Source organism: Cyrtonyx montezumae, unplaced genomic scaffold, assembly GCF_038088225.1.
Source record: "Cyrtonyx montezumae isolate F1298 unplaced genomic scaffold, pur_monq_1.0 scaffold_6, whole genome shotgun sequence".
Classification (NCBI taxonomy): domain Eukaryota; kingdom Metazoa; phylum Chordata; class Aves; order Galliformes; family Odontophoridae; genus Cyrtonyx; species Cyrtonyx montezumae.
Window position 1 is genome coordinate 18,787,868 of NW_027072067.1, and position 18,089 is coordinate 18,805,956.

The window sequence follows — 18,089 nt, forward strand, 5'->3', positions numbered from 1 at the left end:
ATCCGTGGGATTGAGCTCCCAGTCGGGCTGACTGCCCCGCTCCTCGGGGCGGGGAGCGGTCACGTCCGCGGCACTGCGACGGGCGCGACTTCCGCGGCGAAACGCGCGGAGCTCCGCACGGGACCGCCCTCGGGGCGGGGATCCGCCGCCCCGCCCCGCCCCGCCCCGCCCGCCGGAAGCCGCTCCCCCGCGGCGGGAGGAGGAAGCGCGGAGGTCCCTCCCCCGGGCCCGCTCCGCTCCGCCGCAGCCGCCGCTCCGTGGGGCCGGGCCGCCGCGAGATGTCCGCGCCGCCGTCGCCGTACGTGCACAGCATGCCGGCCTGGGTGCTGGAGGACTTCTGCCAGAAGATGGACTGCCTCAGCGACAGCGACTGGATGCGCTTCGGTGAGCGCGGCTCCCCGGCTCCCCCCGCCCCCCCCCCGCGTCTCGGGGCCAGCCGCCGCCGCCCGGCGGTGTTACCGCGACCCCCCCCCCCCCCCCCGCGGCCGTCCCGGGGCAGTGATGGCTCCGTCCGCGGAAACTGAGCCGGTCCCCGCTGTTAAAACCGAATGGAAGGAACCAGTGAGTGTACGCAGGGCGCAGTGCTTTCGCTGCCGCCCTCCCCCGTTGTAACTCAGCCGTCCCATCTCCCGCAGCCTCCTACGTGATCACGGACCAGACCGAGCTGCGCAAGATCAAGTGCATGGAGAGGACGGGGATCAGCATCACCCGAGAGCTCATGTGGTGGTGGGGCGTCCGCATGGCCACCGTGCGGCAGCTGCTGGAGCTCCTGCAGGCGCTGCAGCTCTACCGGGCGGCTCAGGTCATCCTGGACTGTGAGTAGCGCCCTGCGGGAGCCCGGGCTGTGTGCCGCAGGCCCGGGCCACTCCGGTATGAGCTGTGTGCTGCAGAGCTCTTTGCTGGGAATCTCGTGCTTGGATCCCGAACTCTGCCAATCCTGATTGTCTGCTGGTGGTGGGAAGGGGAGGGCTGGCACGGGGCGGGAGCTGCTGCTGAGCGCGGCCCTCGCACCTCGTGCTGTCTTCCTGGGCGCTTCAGGAGCCGCTGGAGCGAGGGCAGCAGTGCTGTTGTGAAGGATGGCTCTGTGACGTGTCCGTGTTTCACCACCGGGCGTAGTTGTGCAGGTGTGAGGTTTTCATGTGCCCCTGTTCCCCCCTGGGATTTTGCCATCGTACATTCAGTGTCAGCAGGGTCAGGACCGAGTAACCTGTCGGTGCTTCTGCTTTCCTGCGCCGCGATGGCGTTCCCAGGAGGAGCACTTTGCCTGGTTCACTGCTCCCACCTCTGCCTGCTTCGCTGTGCTTCAGAGTTACCTCTCTGTGACAGCATTACGCTCTGATAATGCTGTGTTTAATTAAGGCAAAACATTGCCTTGTAGAAATCGCAGCTCTTTTAAATGTAACTTTCAGTGTTTCTCCATTGAAACCTACGTTTGAATGGCAGCCATCCATTTCCATGGGCCAGACGGTGCCTTGGCTCGGATCTGTCGGGGAGCATTCCCATCTGTGCTGGGCTGCCCTGACAAGCTGACAGCAGCCTACGTTCCCCTCTCTGTGTATTCCCCCCCAGAATCCTTCCTTGGGAACGAGGTGCTTGTGTGACTATTGCCTGTTCTCCGTAGACAGTTATTAGAAAGAAAAATTACAGATTTACGTGGCCCCAAGTGATTGCAGAAGTGTGATGCAGCTGCACGTGGGAAGCGTCCCGCTCCCAGGGGATGGGCAGTGTGTGGGGCACTGCCCGCGCGGGGGGGCAGCCCAGAGCAGCGTGTTATGCCATGAGCTGCTGGGCAGGGCGGGCACAGAGAGGTGTTTCTTGTGGAAACTCCCACCGCGTGTCACCGTTTGCCTGCTGCTGCAGGTCCTTATATAGCACAGATGGGTTTTTTGTGGGTTTCTGGTGTTAGTGTGACTTAGAAACGTCACTTCAGGATTGCAAAAGAAATCTTTGACGAGGGTATTCTGAGTTTCTGGTGATTAAAAAGGAATATTAAGCACGAGAGTGCCTCACATCCATCTCTGGAAGTGAAGCACCACCACCGTGGACCCAACGGGAGCGCTGCTCAGCACCACTGATGGGGGTGGGGCAGCGCAGCCGCTCCGGCCAGCCCTCTGCTGCTGTACCTGTTCTGTTCTGTGCTCATTGTGTGTCTCACACAGTCCATGCAGTTCCTGGGTGCTGCTGTGTACACTGCAGTCGGCCGCACCTTCTTTTGTCACCATTCCTGCCCAGCTCGGGCCCACCTTTGTTTGCAGCTGGCTCACTTCCCTGTGTTCCTTAACAGAGTTCCTGGATGTTTCTGTAATCCCACCCTGTGTGTTGTGGCTTGACCAGGGAAAAGCTGCGCTCACCTTCTGAGAAACAAAACCCATCCCTTTGTGTCTGGTTTCCTTTGTGACGGGAGGATCTGTGCAGTCAGAGCTTTGTGCGGGGCGGTGCGAGGAGCTCCAAGTGGGTTTGGTTTTCAGTTCTCTTGGCCCTTCACAGAACTGCTGTCCCAGCTCCTCACGGTGACCGTGTCACCGTCACTGATCAGTCCGACTGACAGAGCCAGGCAGGGCGCCCAGCTGAATGTTTTGCAGGCACATTTGCAGGAGAACTTTCTCTCCTCTCTCTCCCGACAGTTTCTTGCACTACCCTAGACCCGTTTCTGGATATATGTAAGAATGAACTTTTTCCTGTGTTAGTTCTTTAGTTTCAGTGCTGACTGGTGTGTCTGATGCACAGGAAGTTGCAAAATTCATGAAAAACCCTGAAAAATAGGTTGAAAGGGGGAAGTGACCCTAATTTTCGAGGCTTCTAGGTTCAAGTCCTGGCAGGGGAAGGTCGGTCATTGCGGAACAGAGGAAGGCTGCTTCAACCCTAGTGATTTCCAGAACCTGTGACATTTGTGATCTCACGGCGTTCTGGAGCTTCAGCGAAGGGACAGAGCTGACTTTTCTGTAGTGTCAGTTTGAGGACATCGTTTCCTTCAGAGCAGTGTTCACGTGTGACACTGAAGATCAGTGCCACAGACTCCAGACGCAGGTGTGTCTTCTATGGTCGGAGCCGCGGTGCCCTGCAGCTGCCGTTCCTCACCTTCTAAGCTGCAGCTGCACTGAAAGAGGGCTGTGAGGAGCACAGACAGCTAAGCACAGCTCCTGCTTCCTTCTTGTTTCACGTATCCCCAGAGCAGGACACAAACCATCGCCTGATTTCACATGCAGAGTGCTGTGGCTTTTACATAAGATGACAAGCTGATAAAACAGCATGACAAAGCAAAGCTTGTATTCGTACTTGTGCTTATTCTCTTTCATATCAAAACATGCATTTTTATTTTTACGTAAATGCTAAATATATTGCTGATAAAAGATGGCAGATAGAAACCAGAGTACAGAAATATAACCAGGAAAATGTGATTGGCAGGCAGTAGGAAGTTCTTGTGTCATCTCTAGCACACACTCAGCATTTCCAGGCTCCTCCCCTCCATTGAGGAGCGGAGCTCAGTCACTCCGTCCACACCGTGGGAGGTTTTGACAGCTCTGTGTTCCAGAGCCTCTTCACATCTTTTCGTTTTCAGTGTTCCTGTCCCAGCAGTAACCTAACCTCATTTTAATGTTTCCCTCTAAGATGTCTGAGCTTCTCAAGTCTGAATTTACATATCAATGCTACTGAAACAATTTAACAGTAACTATAAAGCATTTATAATGTTCATTCTAATGTATAATCCATTTCCCTGACAGGGATTGCTTTCTAATGACTGATTAGAGTCAGACTTCCTTCTGCACAGTGCTCTCCACCTCTCCTTTGGTCTCCTTTGCAGGGATATCACCCTCCAGCGTTACCCCCTCGGAAAAAGCAGAGCTGGTAGAACCACCTAAACAGGAGAACGTGTCTTTAACTCCCACAGAAAGCAAACACAAAGAGAGAGAACACGAGATAAGTCTGCTGCCACCACCAGAGCCTTCACAGCCAGGAACATCACCAGCACATAGTACGTAAAGTATCCCTGTAGCAAATAAATGGCCATGCAGACAAGAATGCTTTATGCTGACTTTCACTGGGGTGTAAATGAATGCACTCCTGTTCAGAATGCTCCCAATTGAATGTTTGCCTTTCACCTAGCACTGCTGTCTCCTGAGCTGTCAGTTCCTAGCTTGATCACACAGCCACCTGTCCTTCCTTTCTGCATCTCTCGTGGCTTGGATTCAGTTTGGTAGCTTAGTGGGTAGGGATGATGATAGGAGGATGGTTGGACTAGATGATCTTGTAGGTCCTTTTCAACTTAATGTATCTGTGAATTGGAGAGATGCTGTGGGATCTCAGGAGTACTTCTCCCAGGTGTATGTGAGCGTCCTGGCCCCATCTCATCCCCATGCTAACACTAGATCTGTGCGTACACCTCGTGTCCTCAGTTCTTCTCTCCATGCAACATAAATCCAGGCCAGAGGACAGCTGTGCCCACATCATGCAGGGCTCTGTCTGATGGAGGGAGCAGAGCTGCGGTGTGCTGAGGGGAGCAGCAGTGCTGGTGGAGGCTCGGGAAGCTCCGTGTCCCTGTGCTGGGGCTGGAGAGACGTTCACAGCCGTGTCAAAAATTGGGGCCGGGACATTTCCCATTCTGACAGCCTGTCCTGGTTCTGCGTGCTTCAGCATTTCATCAGGACATCCAAGATGCTTGTAATGAATCAGTGGCAGCAGTGTCACAACGAGGAGGTGTTTTATCAGTGCTGCTGATTCAATTTCAGATGCTGTTTCTGAAGGAACCTTGTATTCGCTTCCCTCTCCACCACCTCCCCCGAGTGACCTTTTGAAATCCTTACAGTCAAATCCTTCTGTCTCATCAAGTGTGAAGGTAAGTCCCTTTAGTTCTCGTTCATTATAGCAATGACAATTTGCTTTATGACATTCTGTATTTTTCAGTTAAAGTTTATTCTTCAACTTTCTGTTTAGGCTGAATGTAGCACTAATTACTTACATTTTGCTTCACTTTTTTGTTGCTTTTTTTGCCAGCGAAGGAGCAGTGAGGGATATGTTTAATAGTGCCACATAGCTCAGCATGGCTAACATGCCCACAAATAGCAATTAATTTTGAAGGAACTCCCAGTGTAGATGTTGCAGCAGACTCCACCATTTCCTGTGGGATCATAGGACAGAACAGCATGAACCCCTGACTAGCTGGAATGTTGTACTTTTTTAGTTTACATTTAAAATGTGGTTCCTGCTGAAACCTGGCTGATGTCACATTTAAGTGAGGTTGCCCAGAGCCGTATGTGGCTGAAAACTGAAAACCTCCAAGGGTGGAGATCTGCCATCCCTCTGAGTGCCGTGCCAAGGCTCAGCCATGTCACCGTGAGCTGCTTTGCTCATGCTCCTGTTATTCCTCCCTATAGCTCTCTTATCCAGATAGAACCACCCTGTACTTTCTGAGGGTTTACCTGGATCCACGTGTGTGCTCTGCTCCTATCCTAGCCCTGCATTGGCCTCTTCTTTTTGTTCTATTTTGTTTTTTCTAAAGAAGATTGCTTTAAGACCTTTAACTTGTCTGAGGTGATGTGGTTTGAGAGCCCACCAATGGGAGAAGGCTGCCTCAAAGAACGCAGCAGTTTCGGAGTTTCCTGAGAGGGAGTAAAAGTTTTGTTTTCTCAAGTCTGGAGTAAATTAAGGTTGTGAAAGCTGTGTGATTCTGCGTAGGCTACAAAGAATTGTCACAACAAGTGGCACTGGGACTTGTCTGACTGGAAACAACTGTTTTGCAACCACTTCAGAAGTAGCTGTGGAATTCTTAGGAGAAAATAAATGCATTATAGCATGAGAGACACTCCTTTCTGATCCAGTTCCCTGATAGATGCCCCAGGCATAGAGATTAATGGGTTTTGTGGTTTAAATTGGTGTCACTTCAAATCCATATAAGGATTTTTAAAGAAAACTGTAGTTTGGGAAAGGTGGAAATGCAGATTAGCTGTTTTCAGGTATCTTCTACTGTGAAGAATATTTCTATCAGCAAGACAAGTCAGCACAGGTGTCACAGAGGGAACCACACCAAGTGATTGCACAGTGCCTTTCACAATTTCTCTCAATGGTCACAGTGCTCATTTAGCTCACAAAGAAATATGCCTGAAAGAGATGGAGAAAGCATACAGATGTTTATGAGATTAACTTGTTTCTTCTCCCACTGTGTAGCCCTGCAGCTCTTCTACTCCTCAGCAGGAGACGATGACTGATCTCCCCAGTGGGAGTCTTTTGTGGACTCAGAAAGAAGTTACTAATGCCACAGATGGGTTCAGTGACAAGAGCAGGATTTGTGATGGTACTTTTGCAGATGTCTACAAAGGTCAGAGGCACAACATGGTGTATGTCGTCAAAAGACTGAAAGAGGCAAGTGCTCCATTAGTTTTTTTCTTTGCAGGAGGTATTTTATTAGAATCTCTCACACAGTTGTCATTTAGTATCCTGTGGGCAGAGAACAAGAACTGCTATATGAAAGGAGAAGAGAAACAGCGTAAGGAAACCTAGATGCAGCAAACCTGTGTGCGAGGGTGTACTCATCTGGTTCAGTTCTGTTTGTGGGACGGCTGGGGGCAGCTGCCTGTGTGGATAATAGGATCAGAGATGTCTTCACACCAGTTTTTGTTCTTGTTTTCAGTTGTCATCTGTGACACAAAGTGGTCATCAGTGAAAGCAGCCTGTTTGCTAAAGTTGTCATCTAGTGAAAGGCCGAACGGGTGCAGCACCTTCATAGTTACTGTTGAGAGTCTATTGCATGTTTTCTTTTTTTTTTTTTCCAGACAGAATGCACGAGCCCAAATTCCACCCAAAGATTTTTCCATACAGAAGTACAGATTTGCTTTCGGTGAGCGGTCGGCTTTCAGAGGCAGTCTGTATCCTGCATGCTCTGTGTTCCTGGGCTGTTCAGTCACACTGCTGTGTATCCTGCTCGGTGGGGGCCTGGGGAAATGCCATGCCTGCCTGCCAGAGATGTGCTGATCCCTGCAAAGCAGACGCAGCCCACTGTCTCTCTTGGAGATGGTGAAGGCATGGTGCTTTCTGAAGCTCTGTGTCCTTTCTGGCTGCTGGAAACCAGTTGTGCTATAGCCCTCTCTCTCCTCTGCTGCTGTCGTGCCCTTCTGCTAACCCACTCAGGGCCATTCTGTGCTGCTGGGTACAGAACAAAATGTCTTGAATGTAGGATTTATTCCAGCTTAAGAATGCATTTTCCTGTGTCACTCTCATTTTGTTTGTAAATCATTGTTGATCTGTGCCTGCAGGTGTTGTCATGTCAACATTTTGCAGCTTCTGGGTTTCACAGTAGAATCTGATTTGCACTGTCTGATATATCCATACCTGCCTAATGGATCACTACAGAACAAACTTCAGTGTCAAGTAAGGAAGTAACTCGAGTCCATTATTTATCTGTGATTACAAGTCACATTATTGCATGGAAAGCAATCAGATCTCTTGTGATTCTAAGAAACAAAGCAGAAGAACCCAGGAAAGTTGTCTGTGGGTATTAGGCCCTTTTTTAGCTTTTCTAAAGCAAAGCTGATCAGGTCAATAAAAAGCTTCTGCTTTGCAGCCTTCAGATTTTTGAAGTAATAACTAATCTGCAAAACATACCTATCTGTATCAGAATATTTAATTGGAATTGGGAATGTGAATCTCATCATTTCCATTCACCTTCTACAACATGTCAGAAGGGCATAAGAGAGAACAGTTCAAAATGTTCACACCTATTGGAAGAGCTTCTGCAGAGATGATACGACAGAAGGAGCAGAAAAGCAGTCCTTCAGAACCAGTCCTGTGCCTCTGTGCCAGCATGTAGTCAATGCTTTGCATAAGCACGATCTCTGCTGTCTGCTGGTCACAGTGTTGTCACGTAGCAGGGCATGCAGCACAGCGTGTGAGAGGAAGCTCCTTCCTGGGCCTGGAAATCACAAGCTTCTGCCTTGGACAAAACTTTTGATTTAGGTCAGCTGGTGTTTTGCATACAGTTGCAGTGGGACAAAAACGGTCTTTAGGATGAAAACATACTGCTGCTATATGGTTTTCATTGTTAAAAACATAAAATGACCTTTTTTCCCCCCATTTCCTCCTTACAGGATGATTCCACTCCACTGCCTTGGGAGACACGAATCAGCATTTCTATGGGACTCATCCGAGCTGTGGAGTATTTGCACAATTTTGGAATTCTTCATGGGAATATCAAGAGGTGAAGGGTTTGGCATGTCAGCACTTACCTGTTCCCTCATTAACTCCAGGATTTCTTCAACAGAAGCACCTGAAAGCTTTTATAGTGTTGATACCCATTTGTAATGTCGTTCTGCCATCTCTTGTGTAGGATCTTGACCTGATCACGTTAAATTTCTCTCTCTGTTATAAATGCTGGAAGTATATTCCTCAGAAGTCATTTTGGAGTGTTGAGTTCCCCTCTCCCTTTCTGCTGGTCTTTATGCTTTCATTGTTACACAGTGCTGTACCTTTCCCCTCAGACCTTGCGTTAACTTCAGAAACGTAAAATGTCACATCACATTAATTGCTTGAGCAGTGCTGTTTGTCTTTCACAGCTCAAACGTCCTGTTGGATGAGAACCTGACTCCCAAGCTTGGCCATTCAGGCCTGCGGCTGAATTCTGCTGAGAAGAAGTCGGAATGTACTATGATGAAAACCAAAGTCCTCCAAGCCTCTCTTACCTACCTGCCAGAGGACTTTATCAGGCATGGGCAGTTGACGGAAAAGGTGGACATGTTTGGCTGTGGTGTGGTGCGTTGCCTTTTTCCATCTCCTGCTGAGGTTTTTGAAGATTGTAGACAGGAAAACAGATGTATGAGTGTGTTCCCCGCAGAGTGGTTTGTTCCTGCAATTTCATTCACAATTGCTAACTGTATAACAAGCTGAGATTCTGTTTTTAATTGTCTTCATGCTCCAAATCTGCTTCAGTCTGTGGCAAAGTGATGTGAATCTTACGAACAACAGAATGGCAAAATTGCAGAAAATGTATTACGGTTGGTAGTTCGAGAAGAAACAGCAGAAAGTTTTCAGTTAGGTTCTACAAATGTGATCTGTCCATTGGGGATTTTAGCTGAAATAAGAGGTTAAAAGGTCACTTGTCCCAAATGCCTCCGTTAACAGGAAGTTACTCATTGTGGTGTCATTTCTTATGTAGGTTTTTCTGACTGTGTTCTTATTGAACTTAATTTGTTTTTTTTTAATTATCCGTAGTACCAAATATAAAATCTGGACCTGACTCTGGAAGTAGATCCAAACTGTCATAAGTGCTGCCCAAACTTGGCATCATTAAGCTGTGTGAAGTGTTTCAATAAGAATACAATTTAAATTGCCCTGGCAGTTCACTAGTTCGATATTCCTTTATGTACAGAAATTTAAAAATAGATTTTATTGTGAACAAAGTGTTTCATCTGTCAAATAAACTTCCTAGGTCCTGGCAGAGATACTGACAGGGATTAAGGCACTGGATGAAGGAAGGAGCCCTATTTATCTGGTAAGGAAAAGCAGAAGTAATGGGCAGTGACTCGAGTGAATGAGGTTGCTGTTGTGACGTGAACTCCCATTTTATAGAAATGTGGTTTGTTACTTGTGGTTTGCTTTACACATCCTAAAGAAGTGATTTTAAATACTATATCATACTTCCATTAACATCAATGTTTATTACCTTTAGATGTGAGTGGGGTATTTATTCCCACTTCACACAGCAGGCTCACGAGCACTGGCCTCGCTTGTGTTAGGAGATGCTGCAGCGTAACGGGTTTGAAGCATTCTTATTTTCAGACGTTGTGCAGAAATGCTGCTGCTGGCTTTTTATGTGCCAGGAAGATGTGTTAGGAGCCGGACTGAATGGGGAAGCTGGGTTGGCTGTAGCTGCAGTGGCTCGTTACCGTGTTGATCAGGCATTCAGTATTACGTTGGTGTCTGGAATGTGTATTTGACCGATTTGTCCAAGCTGGCATTAGAACCACACGAACTGCTTTCACAAGCAGCAGAACTGAATTCCATTAACTCCATCTTCATAAACACAGACTCCACCTATAATCCTTCTGTGCAATACACTCCTGATTTGCCACGTTGATAAAGCCTTTGAGGAAGATGGTTGTTTTCCAAACAGTTCATCAATGTCCAAATAGCTTCAGAAAACAAATGATCTCAGGTTTCTGATTTCTTTTAATAAATGTTTGAAAAACTTCTGTGCAGAAATGCTGCTATGCACAGTGGTGACTATTTTTCTTTCCTTTAGGTGGGTATAAGCATAGAGCAGCTGGGTTTGCTTTACTCAATTTGACATCAGAGACGTGCAAAGAAAATCACTGGCCATTTCTCTGCTGTGAAAACAACATTTCTGTCACTTGTACAAACGGAGATCACTTACAGTTCTTAGATCTGTAAGCCAGCCTTTATAACAACAAGTGCATGGGAAGATTCCTGTTCTCAGCAATTCAGATGGGATTAAACATCGGTGTTAATTTGGCCTTCACTAATGTACCTTTTTCCTTTGAACAGAAAGATTTGATTGCTGATGAAATCCAAATAGCAAAAGAAACCTCACGCTCCAAAGTCAAGAATTTGGAAAAGCTAGCTGCCAAGGAAATATGCTGTAAATACCTGGACAAGAAAGCAGGGCACTTGCTGGAAGAGGTTGCTGTTGATTTTGCCTCAGCCATCTGCCTTTGTCTGAGAAAGAAGAATTCTAACATAGCAGAGGTAATATTTTAACAATGTGACTGAGGATGTAGCCTTCGTGGCAGCAAGGTCTAAAGCTGCAACATTTGTGCCCCAACTTTTTTGGAGTGTTGATTAAAGAATATGTGTAAGAAGAGGCATAGAGATTATTTTGCATTCACATGTTTAATTGTTAAAAACAGGTGCTTGAAATTATGGAGACAGCTGACAATACATTGAGAGAGCATTACATCTCTGGAGGCAGCACTTCTGGGTTTTCCATGAATACTCCAGAAGAAACTGACGATGAGACAGCCAATGTCAGCGTGGATGTCCCTTCTGTGGGGCAGAATAAAGAGGACAGCACACAGCCCATAGTGCTGGCAAGCACTGCTCAGTGCACGCCTTCACTAGGAGCCGTGTCACCCCACACCTGCTGTGAACTCGTGTCAAGGGTGCCTTGTGAGTCAGACGAATCGACCAGTTTCATATGGAATCCTGAAGAAAAACCTGCACGTGAGCTACCCAGCAACAGCTGCAACAGTTCAGAAAAGATGGTGAGCTCTGACTGCAGGATAAAGGAGAAAACGAAAGCAAATGGACTCCAGGAAAGAAATGTATTATGCATCGGAAGTGATGACAACTTGGAAATGGCTTCTACTGCACAAAGCACATCGCAACCAAAAGATGCAGGCCTTGAGCCCTCGTGTTCATCCCCACGTAAGTCTGGGTAAATCTGAAGGGTGGGTGCAGTGTTGTGAGATCGTTGGGTGTTTTGGCAGAAGTGTCCGTGCTTCTGTTCTAACCCAGGTCGTTACAACAGTTCAAGCTCTTACTCCTTGCTTGTGATTTTACAGAATGTTCTCTGTTTTTTTTTTCTGTCAGTTTTTCTAAACCAGATTTTTAATTAAAAATTGCTGTCTGTGCCCTAGACACAGGTGCATTTTTTCTCAGTGTTTGGAATTTTTTGTTTTTCAGCATTAGCCAGAGAGGAATCTTGGAAAATAAAGATAAATGACCAAAAAAAGAAGCTAATGGAAAATATTTTGCTGTATGAAGAAGACAAATTAAGCAGTTCCGAACTTTTTGATTCTTAAACTGAATGGATTCATTATCTGTAACCAATTTATAAGAAGAAATAAGGACTGCCTCTTTGTTAGAAAGACGGTAAAAGTGTACCTCTCTGTGAGGATAAGTAGCACGTTTGGATCAGAAACCTTACCCTTCTCTGAAGAAAACAACAGCAATCACACTGAGAAGGAACAGGGAATATCTTTCCAAAAACAAGCTAAAGCACGGTGCAGCTCTGCATTATGAAAAGATTTAAGGTCCTTTTGTTGTGTATTTCAAAAAGTATCTACACATTGTGTCTTATTAAAAAATCAGAGTCCAAGAAGTTACACCGATCCACAATTGGTCAGCAGTGCCCTTTGTTGCCACTGCATTGTGTATGAGGAGGTACATCTTTGAAGAGACTGGAGAAGGTTTCAAGTTTTCAAATGATCTATTTCATAGACTCAGTCCGTGTACCCCAAAACACTCTGTTATCAGAGAAGGGAATTTTTATGCAAGTTCTCAGATGTATTCTATATGGCTAATCTCAATTTGAATTGCACTGAAAGTAGTTGTAAGTAAATAACTGAAGACATGCTGATCTGCTGTGTGGGCTGCTGTACGAGCTGTATGCATTATGTAATTAGAGTCTAAGCAAGGTTTGCTGCCAGCAGCTTTAGGACAGCATTTAGTACTAAATAGCTTATCTTTGAAAGTTCTTTTTTTTCCCTAAGTGTCCTTTAAGCATTATTAACATTATATATTTTGGATTTTAATTTAAAATACCTTGATTTAAAATTGATTTGTTGTATTTACTTGGGCAATGGGTAATACAGAGATGAGCTGGAAAGAGGGCGATGAAGGGAAAAATTCATACTTTTGAATTGGGAAAGATAATTCAGACACAGTTGTGTCTGGAATACCTCAAAGATCTTGTTCTCCTTTCATGACAGAGCCAGAAATAGGGAAGCTGTAAAAATAGTCACAAAGTCGATTGTTTTATTCTTTCTCTTGTTCCGTGTTCATCTTAAAACTATTCTGAGGTATGGAACCCTCGGCTGTTTATTCAGTGTAATGTAACATAGATAATATTCTGCATAGTCTTACAATACTGATGTTCTTACATCGGCTGTTCAATATAATATGTTTTAATCTCAACCTGACACATGTATACTTCATTAATAAACCTGAGAATAAGAAACTAAAAAGCCCTGTCGTGACATCCAGCTTGTTCGTGATTTATAGCCCAGGAAAACGGCTTACTGCGGCTCAATAAAGCAGAGGTCTGTGTCTGCAGGGGACCAGCCCAGCACCCCACGCCTGTCGTTGCCTGTAAGTGTGAGCGGAGCGGTGCTGAGGTAAGCTAACGCTTTTTCCCGCCCTGCCCGGAGCGGGCTCAGCCAATCGGTTCCCGGCAGCGGCCTGCCCGGAGGTCCCGCCCACGGGGCCGTCCCCTCAGAATGGGCCTCATCCCGCTCGCCCCGCGCTGCGTGGTTCGCCCCGCGGTGCTGTTTGCAGCGGCACGGGGCACTACAGAACGTTTTTGTCTGTGATGAACTTGTTCGTCTGCCTCCAAAGCAACGCGCTGTGCAAAGGCAGCTTGAACAGCTGTACAATCTGATGCTTGTTCTATTGCAGGCAGTAGCAGAGCGCGTCAGACCCGCTTCAGCCCCGTGGCGGTTGCTGGGCCGTGCCACCCTCTGCTGGTCGCTGCTGCGTTTGCAAGATCGAAAATACCACGCGCGTTTAAGTCACTGAGGAAAAGTTGGTGGGATTTTGCTGTCTTTTGGGAGCCACTGGTGCTGGCTGGGTGGGTTTCGTGGTGCTGCTCGCTTGGCTGGGCAGCACAGGGTGATGGCCTTGGCTCCGTGCTCATCCCGCGAACTAGGCCGTGTTTCCCTCCACAGTGAGATGAATCCCGTTCGGCTCCGCCGGACACAGCCGCTGACCGCAGCGCTGCCTTGCTGGGGACGAGCGGCCACGAGGTTCCTCTCGGCGCTGCTGGAAGCGTGCTGGCCGGCTGCTTGGTGGACGTGCTTGGCAAGTGTTAAATATTTCTCAGAAATAACGCTTAAGCAGTAGAATTACGGATTACTGATGTGACTTTGGTGCTCTGACTGCTCCCTTTCGTAACACTTCTGCAGATTACTCCCTTTTGTGAATCTTGTTTGACTTCTGGTGGTGTAATACAAGATGATGTTAGTGGTACCAAAGGAATCAGTTCCCCTGGGCGATAAATTCTGTGACAGTGTGTCTGAGAACTGACCCTTGTGGTTGTATTACCTTTATCACATTAGCCTCTTCCAAGGTAATTCATAAAACATCTTAAGGCATTCACCAGAAAATCTTCATGGACCCACAAATCTACGTGAGCATTCATGTTGGCATTTGGAGGTGTGTAATTGCTTATATACAGAAAAAGAATGTGTACCACAGTGGAGCATAGTGGTGTGTGCACTTGTAGCGCGGCAATTTACCTTGTTTTTCTGATACCTAGCACTCTGATTCCGAATCCGAGTAAGTTAACTGGAAAACTGATTTTATTTTAACTGGAAGAGATATTGGGTGGTTTCCTTGATAATACCCATGATAACAAATCCTTTGAGAATTAAGGAAATTTGGTAGCTGAAAGTTAATTCTGTGTGCATCTAGTTTGTACACTTCATGACACGAGCCATCTAGTTTGAGATGATAATAAAAAATGGTTGCAGTTTCAGCATAAGCTTTATTCAGTTACAGATGTCTGTAGAAGTGTAAGTTGAAATTTCCACCAGTTTCAGAAAAGATTAATACAGCTTTCAAATATATCTTAAAATAATCACAACAGATACTAAGGAAGGAAGTAAAGCCTATAGGTCAGCCTGTGATTCACACTGCCCTTTGAAGTTTTGCTTGGAGATTCCTCTTTTTCTTAGTGCAAACTACTCAAGTTCATGAACTCTTTCTTAGAGATGTTCGGTAATAGTTTCATTTTCCAGTAGAATGTAAATCAGGCTGTCTAGTGCTGTGATTGTCCTTTAGCTTGCTTCAGTTCTTTGTCTGAGTTTCTGAAAAGGCAAAAGATAGGTTATTTTGAAAATATTTTTTCTGGAAATCCTGTTTTGCAAATCTATCCAGAAGTGCCTCAAGCACCCAAGTGAGGAAAGAAGAGAAAGCTTTCACATAGTTACATTATTTTGAGGCATGCATGCATGCATAAAACTGTCTTATTTGTGTCATGGCTGTAGAAACAGCCCTTCAAAGGGAATTGAGAGCACAGAGAAGAGCCTGGGGCAGTTCTTGGGATCCAGAAAAGCGGGGTGAAGGAAGCCTGAGGTGTTGATTTATAGTTGGAATGTGTAATACAGTTTTGAAGCCTGACAAAACCCTTGCAAGGTTTGGAAAGGGCAGCTTAATATAGTTGAGTGCAAATAAAGAGAGAAGGGCTGTATAAGTAAAAAAACAAACCAAACAAAAACCAAAAACAACAGTTTGTGGTGGGAGTTAATACTCAGAATTTGTTAGTGAGTCATTTACAACTACCTTATGTACTCTTCTGGGATTCCTTGAAGTTAAACTAGCATTTTCTGAATATCAGATACCTCAGTTGTTCTGTCAGTGGCAGCTCGGTTACTTTGGCCCAGTCATTTCTGAAATGCTGATCTGATTGTTTCACATGACAAATGGGATGACAGCGTTTTGGGTATGTTTTTTTAAGTCTCTGCTTTTATGACTTGGTTGAAAATACCTTTATTATTCTCTTCAAGAATGTCCTGTAGCATCTTCTCCAGTGCTTGTCCATATTCCTGATACTCTCTTTCTGTTATCTTGACACCAATTTCAAAAGGAACATTAAACTATAAAAACGTTAAAGGAGTTTGACAGATGATTTTTGGACAAGGACACTAAAGGTTAATTTTGTTAGTAGGCATGACAATAAGCAAGAGGTAGAAAAATGTTATCAACTATTCATTTAACAGTGCTGAGACATGTAATGATCATCTGATAGACATAGTACATAGCCACTACAGACCAAACTGCATTATAAACTGGAGGAGAGGAAAGGAGAGGAAACTTGCATTATTATATGTTCGTTCTGAAATGTAAGTGCATCCTCAACAGGAGATCGCGATCTGCCTTATACAGATCATTTTGAACTACTTCATGCCATCAGTGCTGACAGTTCTCACATGTCCTTTTCTGCATGCCCTTCAAGTTAAATTGTTGTGACTTTCACTTGTACACCTCCTGTGGCAGAAATTGTGTTCCCACCCCATCAAAATCATTTCAACTTTTATGTGAGCAGGAGTGAAAAATACACACCTCGATATCAGCGCTATTACTGTCACCCTCTGTTCCATCTGTATCCGGAAAGCTTTCTGTGCCTCGAGGATGTAGTCTTGCAGTTGTTTTTCTTGTATCCTTTTGTTGCTAGAAAGCAAACAAAATAGCATCTGCATAAAATCCCATAATCAAAGTAGCCTGTAGCAGGGAAAATGTAATTAATGCAAACGCAGCAAATTAGTTAGAGCCATTGCAGGGTTCTGCTAGAGTTATGTGGATGTGTGGGTGTATAATAATTGAACTACTATTGTGCATTCACTTTATCAGGGGGTTGTTTAAGGGCTCTTTATGGAACAGCCACCTTCCAACTAAGTTTCAAAGTGTAAGTTAGCAACTTATTTCAATGGCTGCTTTGAATTTGTTTGTGGTCTTTTTGTTTGGAGGGTTGGTTTGTTTCTAAGATCAATAGTTATGTGTTCTCACACGAATGGTTTGTTACAGTAATTCTCTGGAATACCTCCTTCCTCTTCCAGAAACATTATCTTCAGAACCTCTGAACGTTGTAAAGAATCTTGGCTTTAAGGAATTATGGAGGGAGACAATTTTGGAAAGGCATTATTCTGAATTTTTACCTGTAGGTTTTTATATGCAGGGCTTAAAAAACTAGAGCCAGCCAGAGCAGTTTCTGTCCCGAGGATGCTGAGAAGGAGAATTCCTAGCAGAGTAACTCTGAGAAACATGATTGTCTTCGTTAGGCGGTGCTTCAAACTGAAAGCATAGGTTAAGAAATTCAACAGATTTTATAATCTCTGTATTTGATTGAATCCCAATCCAGTGAAAATATTCCTCTGGATTTCAGTGGCATGCAATTGTTTCTAAAAACAGAAATAGAAAGAAAACAGTTGTTGCATACAAAAAGGCAATACATCCTGTCAAGAGATTATTACGTACCGTGTTTTCTTCCACAGCTGAGATGCAGTAACTGGAGCAGACAGGTTAGCAGAGGGAAATTACAGAGGAAAACTGGCAAAAGCTTAGGAACACTCTGAAACTTTACCGGGCTGCTCCTGTCGCTTCATCAGACTGCTGCTTTCTGAAGCCCTTTATATAGGGAGTGGAATATTTGTTCTGCTCTATGATATTTCTGGAAATGCAGTTGGATGTATATTTACATTCCTTGGAAACTTGGTGTGCTTGTAAGGGAACAGAGTTGACAAAAACGTGAAAACCACACACATCTGTTGTCGCGTTCATTTCTGTGTATAATGAAATTGAGCAGGGACTGTGTTTCTTGTGTTATTTATGTCCTGTGGTTTTAGTAGCTGTACTGGGTATTCTTTGGAAAGTCCCAAGCCCTGTTACTGTTGTCTGGTGTAACAGAAAAGAAGCAGAACTGTACTGGCCTGTAGTGACAGCCATGTCTCTCGTGTTCGCTCTTAAGTGCACTTCTCCTGAGTCCTGTTCTATCAGATTTTGTTGTCCTTTGCTGAAGGACTGAAAACAAAGATGTTACCTAGAAACATCATTTCTGTTACTTTAAAAACAAATTATTGCATTTTGAAGATGTCAGTGAATACTTGTAGCAATGGCTGAGGTTCTAGAAAACATCCTGAGAGGAGAAACTGGGATTTTCTTCAAACTTGAGGAACAATAGCAATAAAGTGGGAACATACAGTAAAGGATGACAAATGTACGCTTTCTGTTGCTTGTATTCTAGCTAAACTGGAATGATGTGGTTGATCTGTGGGATTTATTCTACACTGCAGACCACAAACCTTCAGTGGTAGGATTGAGGAAGGCATGCAAAATGTGTGAGATGGGTAGATGAGAAGGAATTTAGTTCAATCCCATTTGCTGTTGGAGAAAATGTACCTTGGAGCAACCTCTGTAACTGTGCTCTGGCCCAAGAAGAGTCTCTTTAGCACATCTGCAGGTTTTGAAACTAGTTTTGTCTGGGGATACAGTTCCACGTTGTTCTCTTTTGCAGATTTATATCTGCAAAATATATTGAAGTTTCCTCTTTCCATGCCTCATGTTACTGCTTCCTAGCTATTATTTCAAATACTGTGCAGCCACACTGCAAATCAGATTTGTGGAATGATCCAACTATTCAATTAAAATGA

General features: G+C 45.3%; 2 protein-coding genes across 2 annotated transcripts; one reads left to right on the top strand and one right to left on the bottom strand.

The window, feature by feature from the left end:
• The first annotated feature begins 273 nt into the window (after positions 1 to 273).
• On the top strand, positions 274 to 12,046 carry IRAK2 (interleukin 1 receptor associated kinase 2). Its single transcript, XM_065749933.1, has 13 exons — positions 274 to 384; positions 636 to 815; positions 3,803 to 3,973; positions 4,728 to 4,834; positions 6,163 to 6,361; positions 6,772 to 6,832; positions 7,248 to 7,362; positions 8,079 to 8,188; positions 8,544 to 8,739; positions 9,416 to 9,478; positions 10,492 to 10,692; positions 10,854 to 11,370; positions 11,629 to 12,046. The coding sequence occupies exons 1-13, from the start codon at positions 279 to 281 to the stop codon at positions 11,745 to 11,747; spliced, it is 2,145 nt and encodes a 714-aa protein (XP_065606005.1). The 5' UTR covers positions 274 to 278; the 3' UTR covers positions 11,748 to 12,046.
• A 2,641-nt stretch (positions 12,047 to 14,687) lies between these two features.
• GHRL (ghrelin and obestatin prepropeptide) lies at positions 14,688 to 16,706 on the bottom strand. The gene is made up of 4 exons (XM_065749355.1): positions 16,599 to 16,706; positions 16,006 to 16,113; positions 15,431 to 15,539; positions 14,688 to 14,750 (listed from the first exon to the last, which is right to left on the bottom strand). The coding sequence occupies exons 1-4, from the start codon at positions 16,704 to 16,706 to the stop codon at positions 14,731 to 14,733; spliced, it is 345 nt and encodes a 114-aa protein (XP_065605427.1). The 3' UTR covers positions 14,688 to 14,730.
• Positions 16,707 to 18,089: the final 1,383 nt, after the last annotated feature.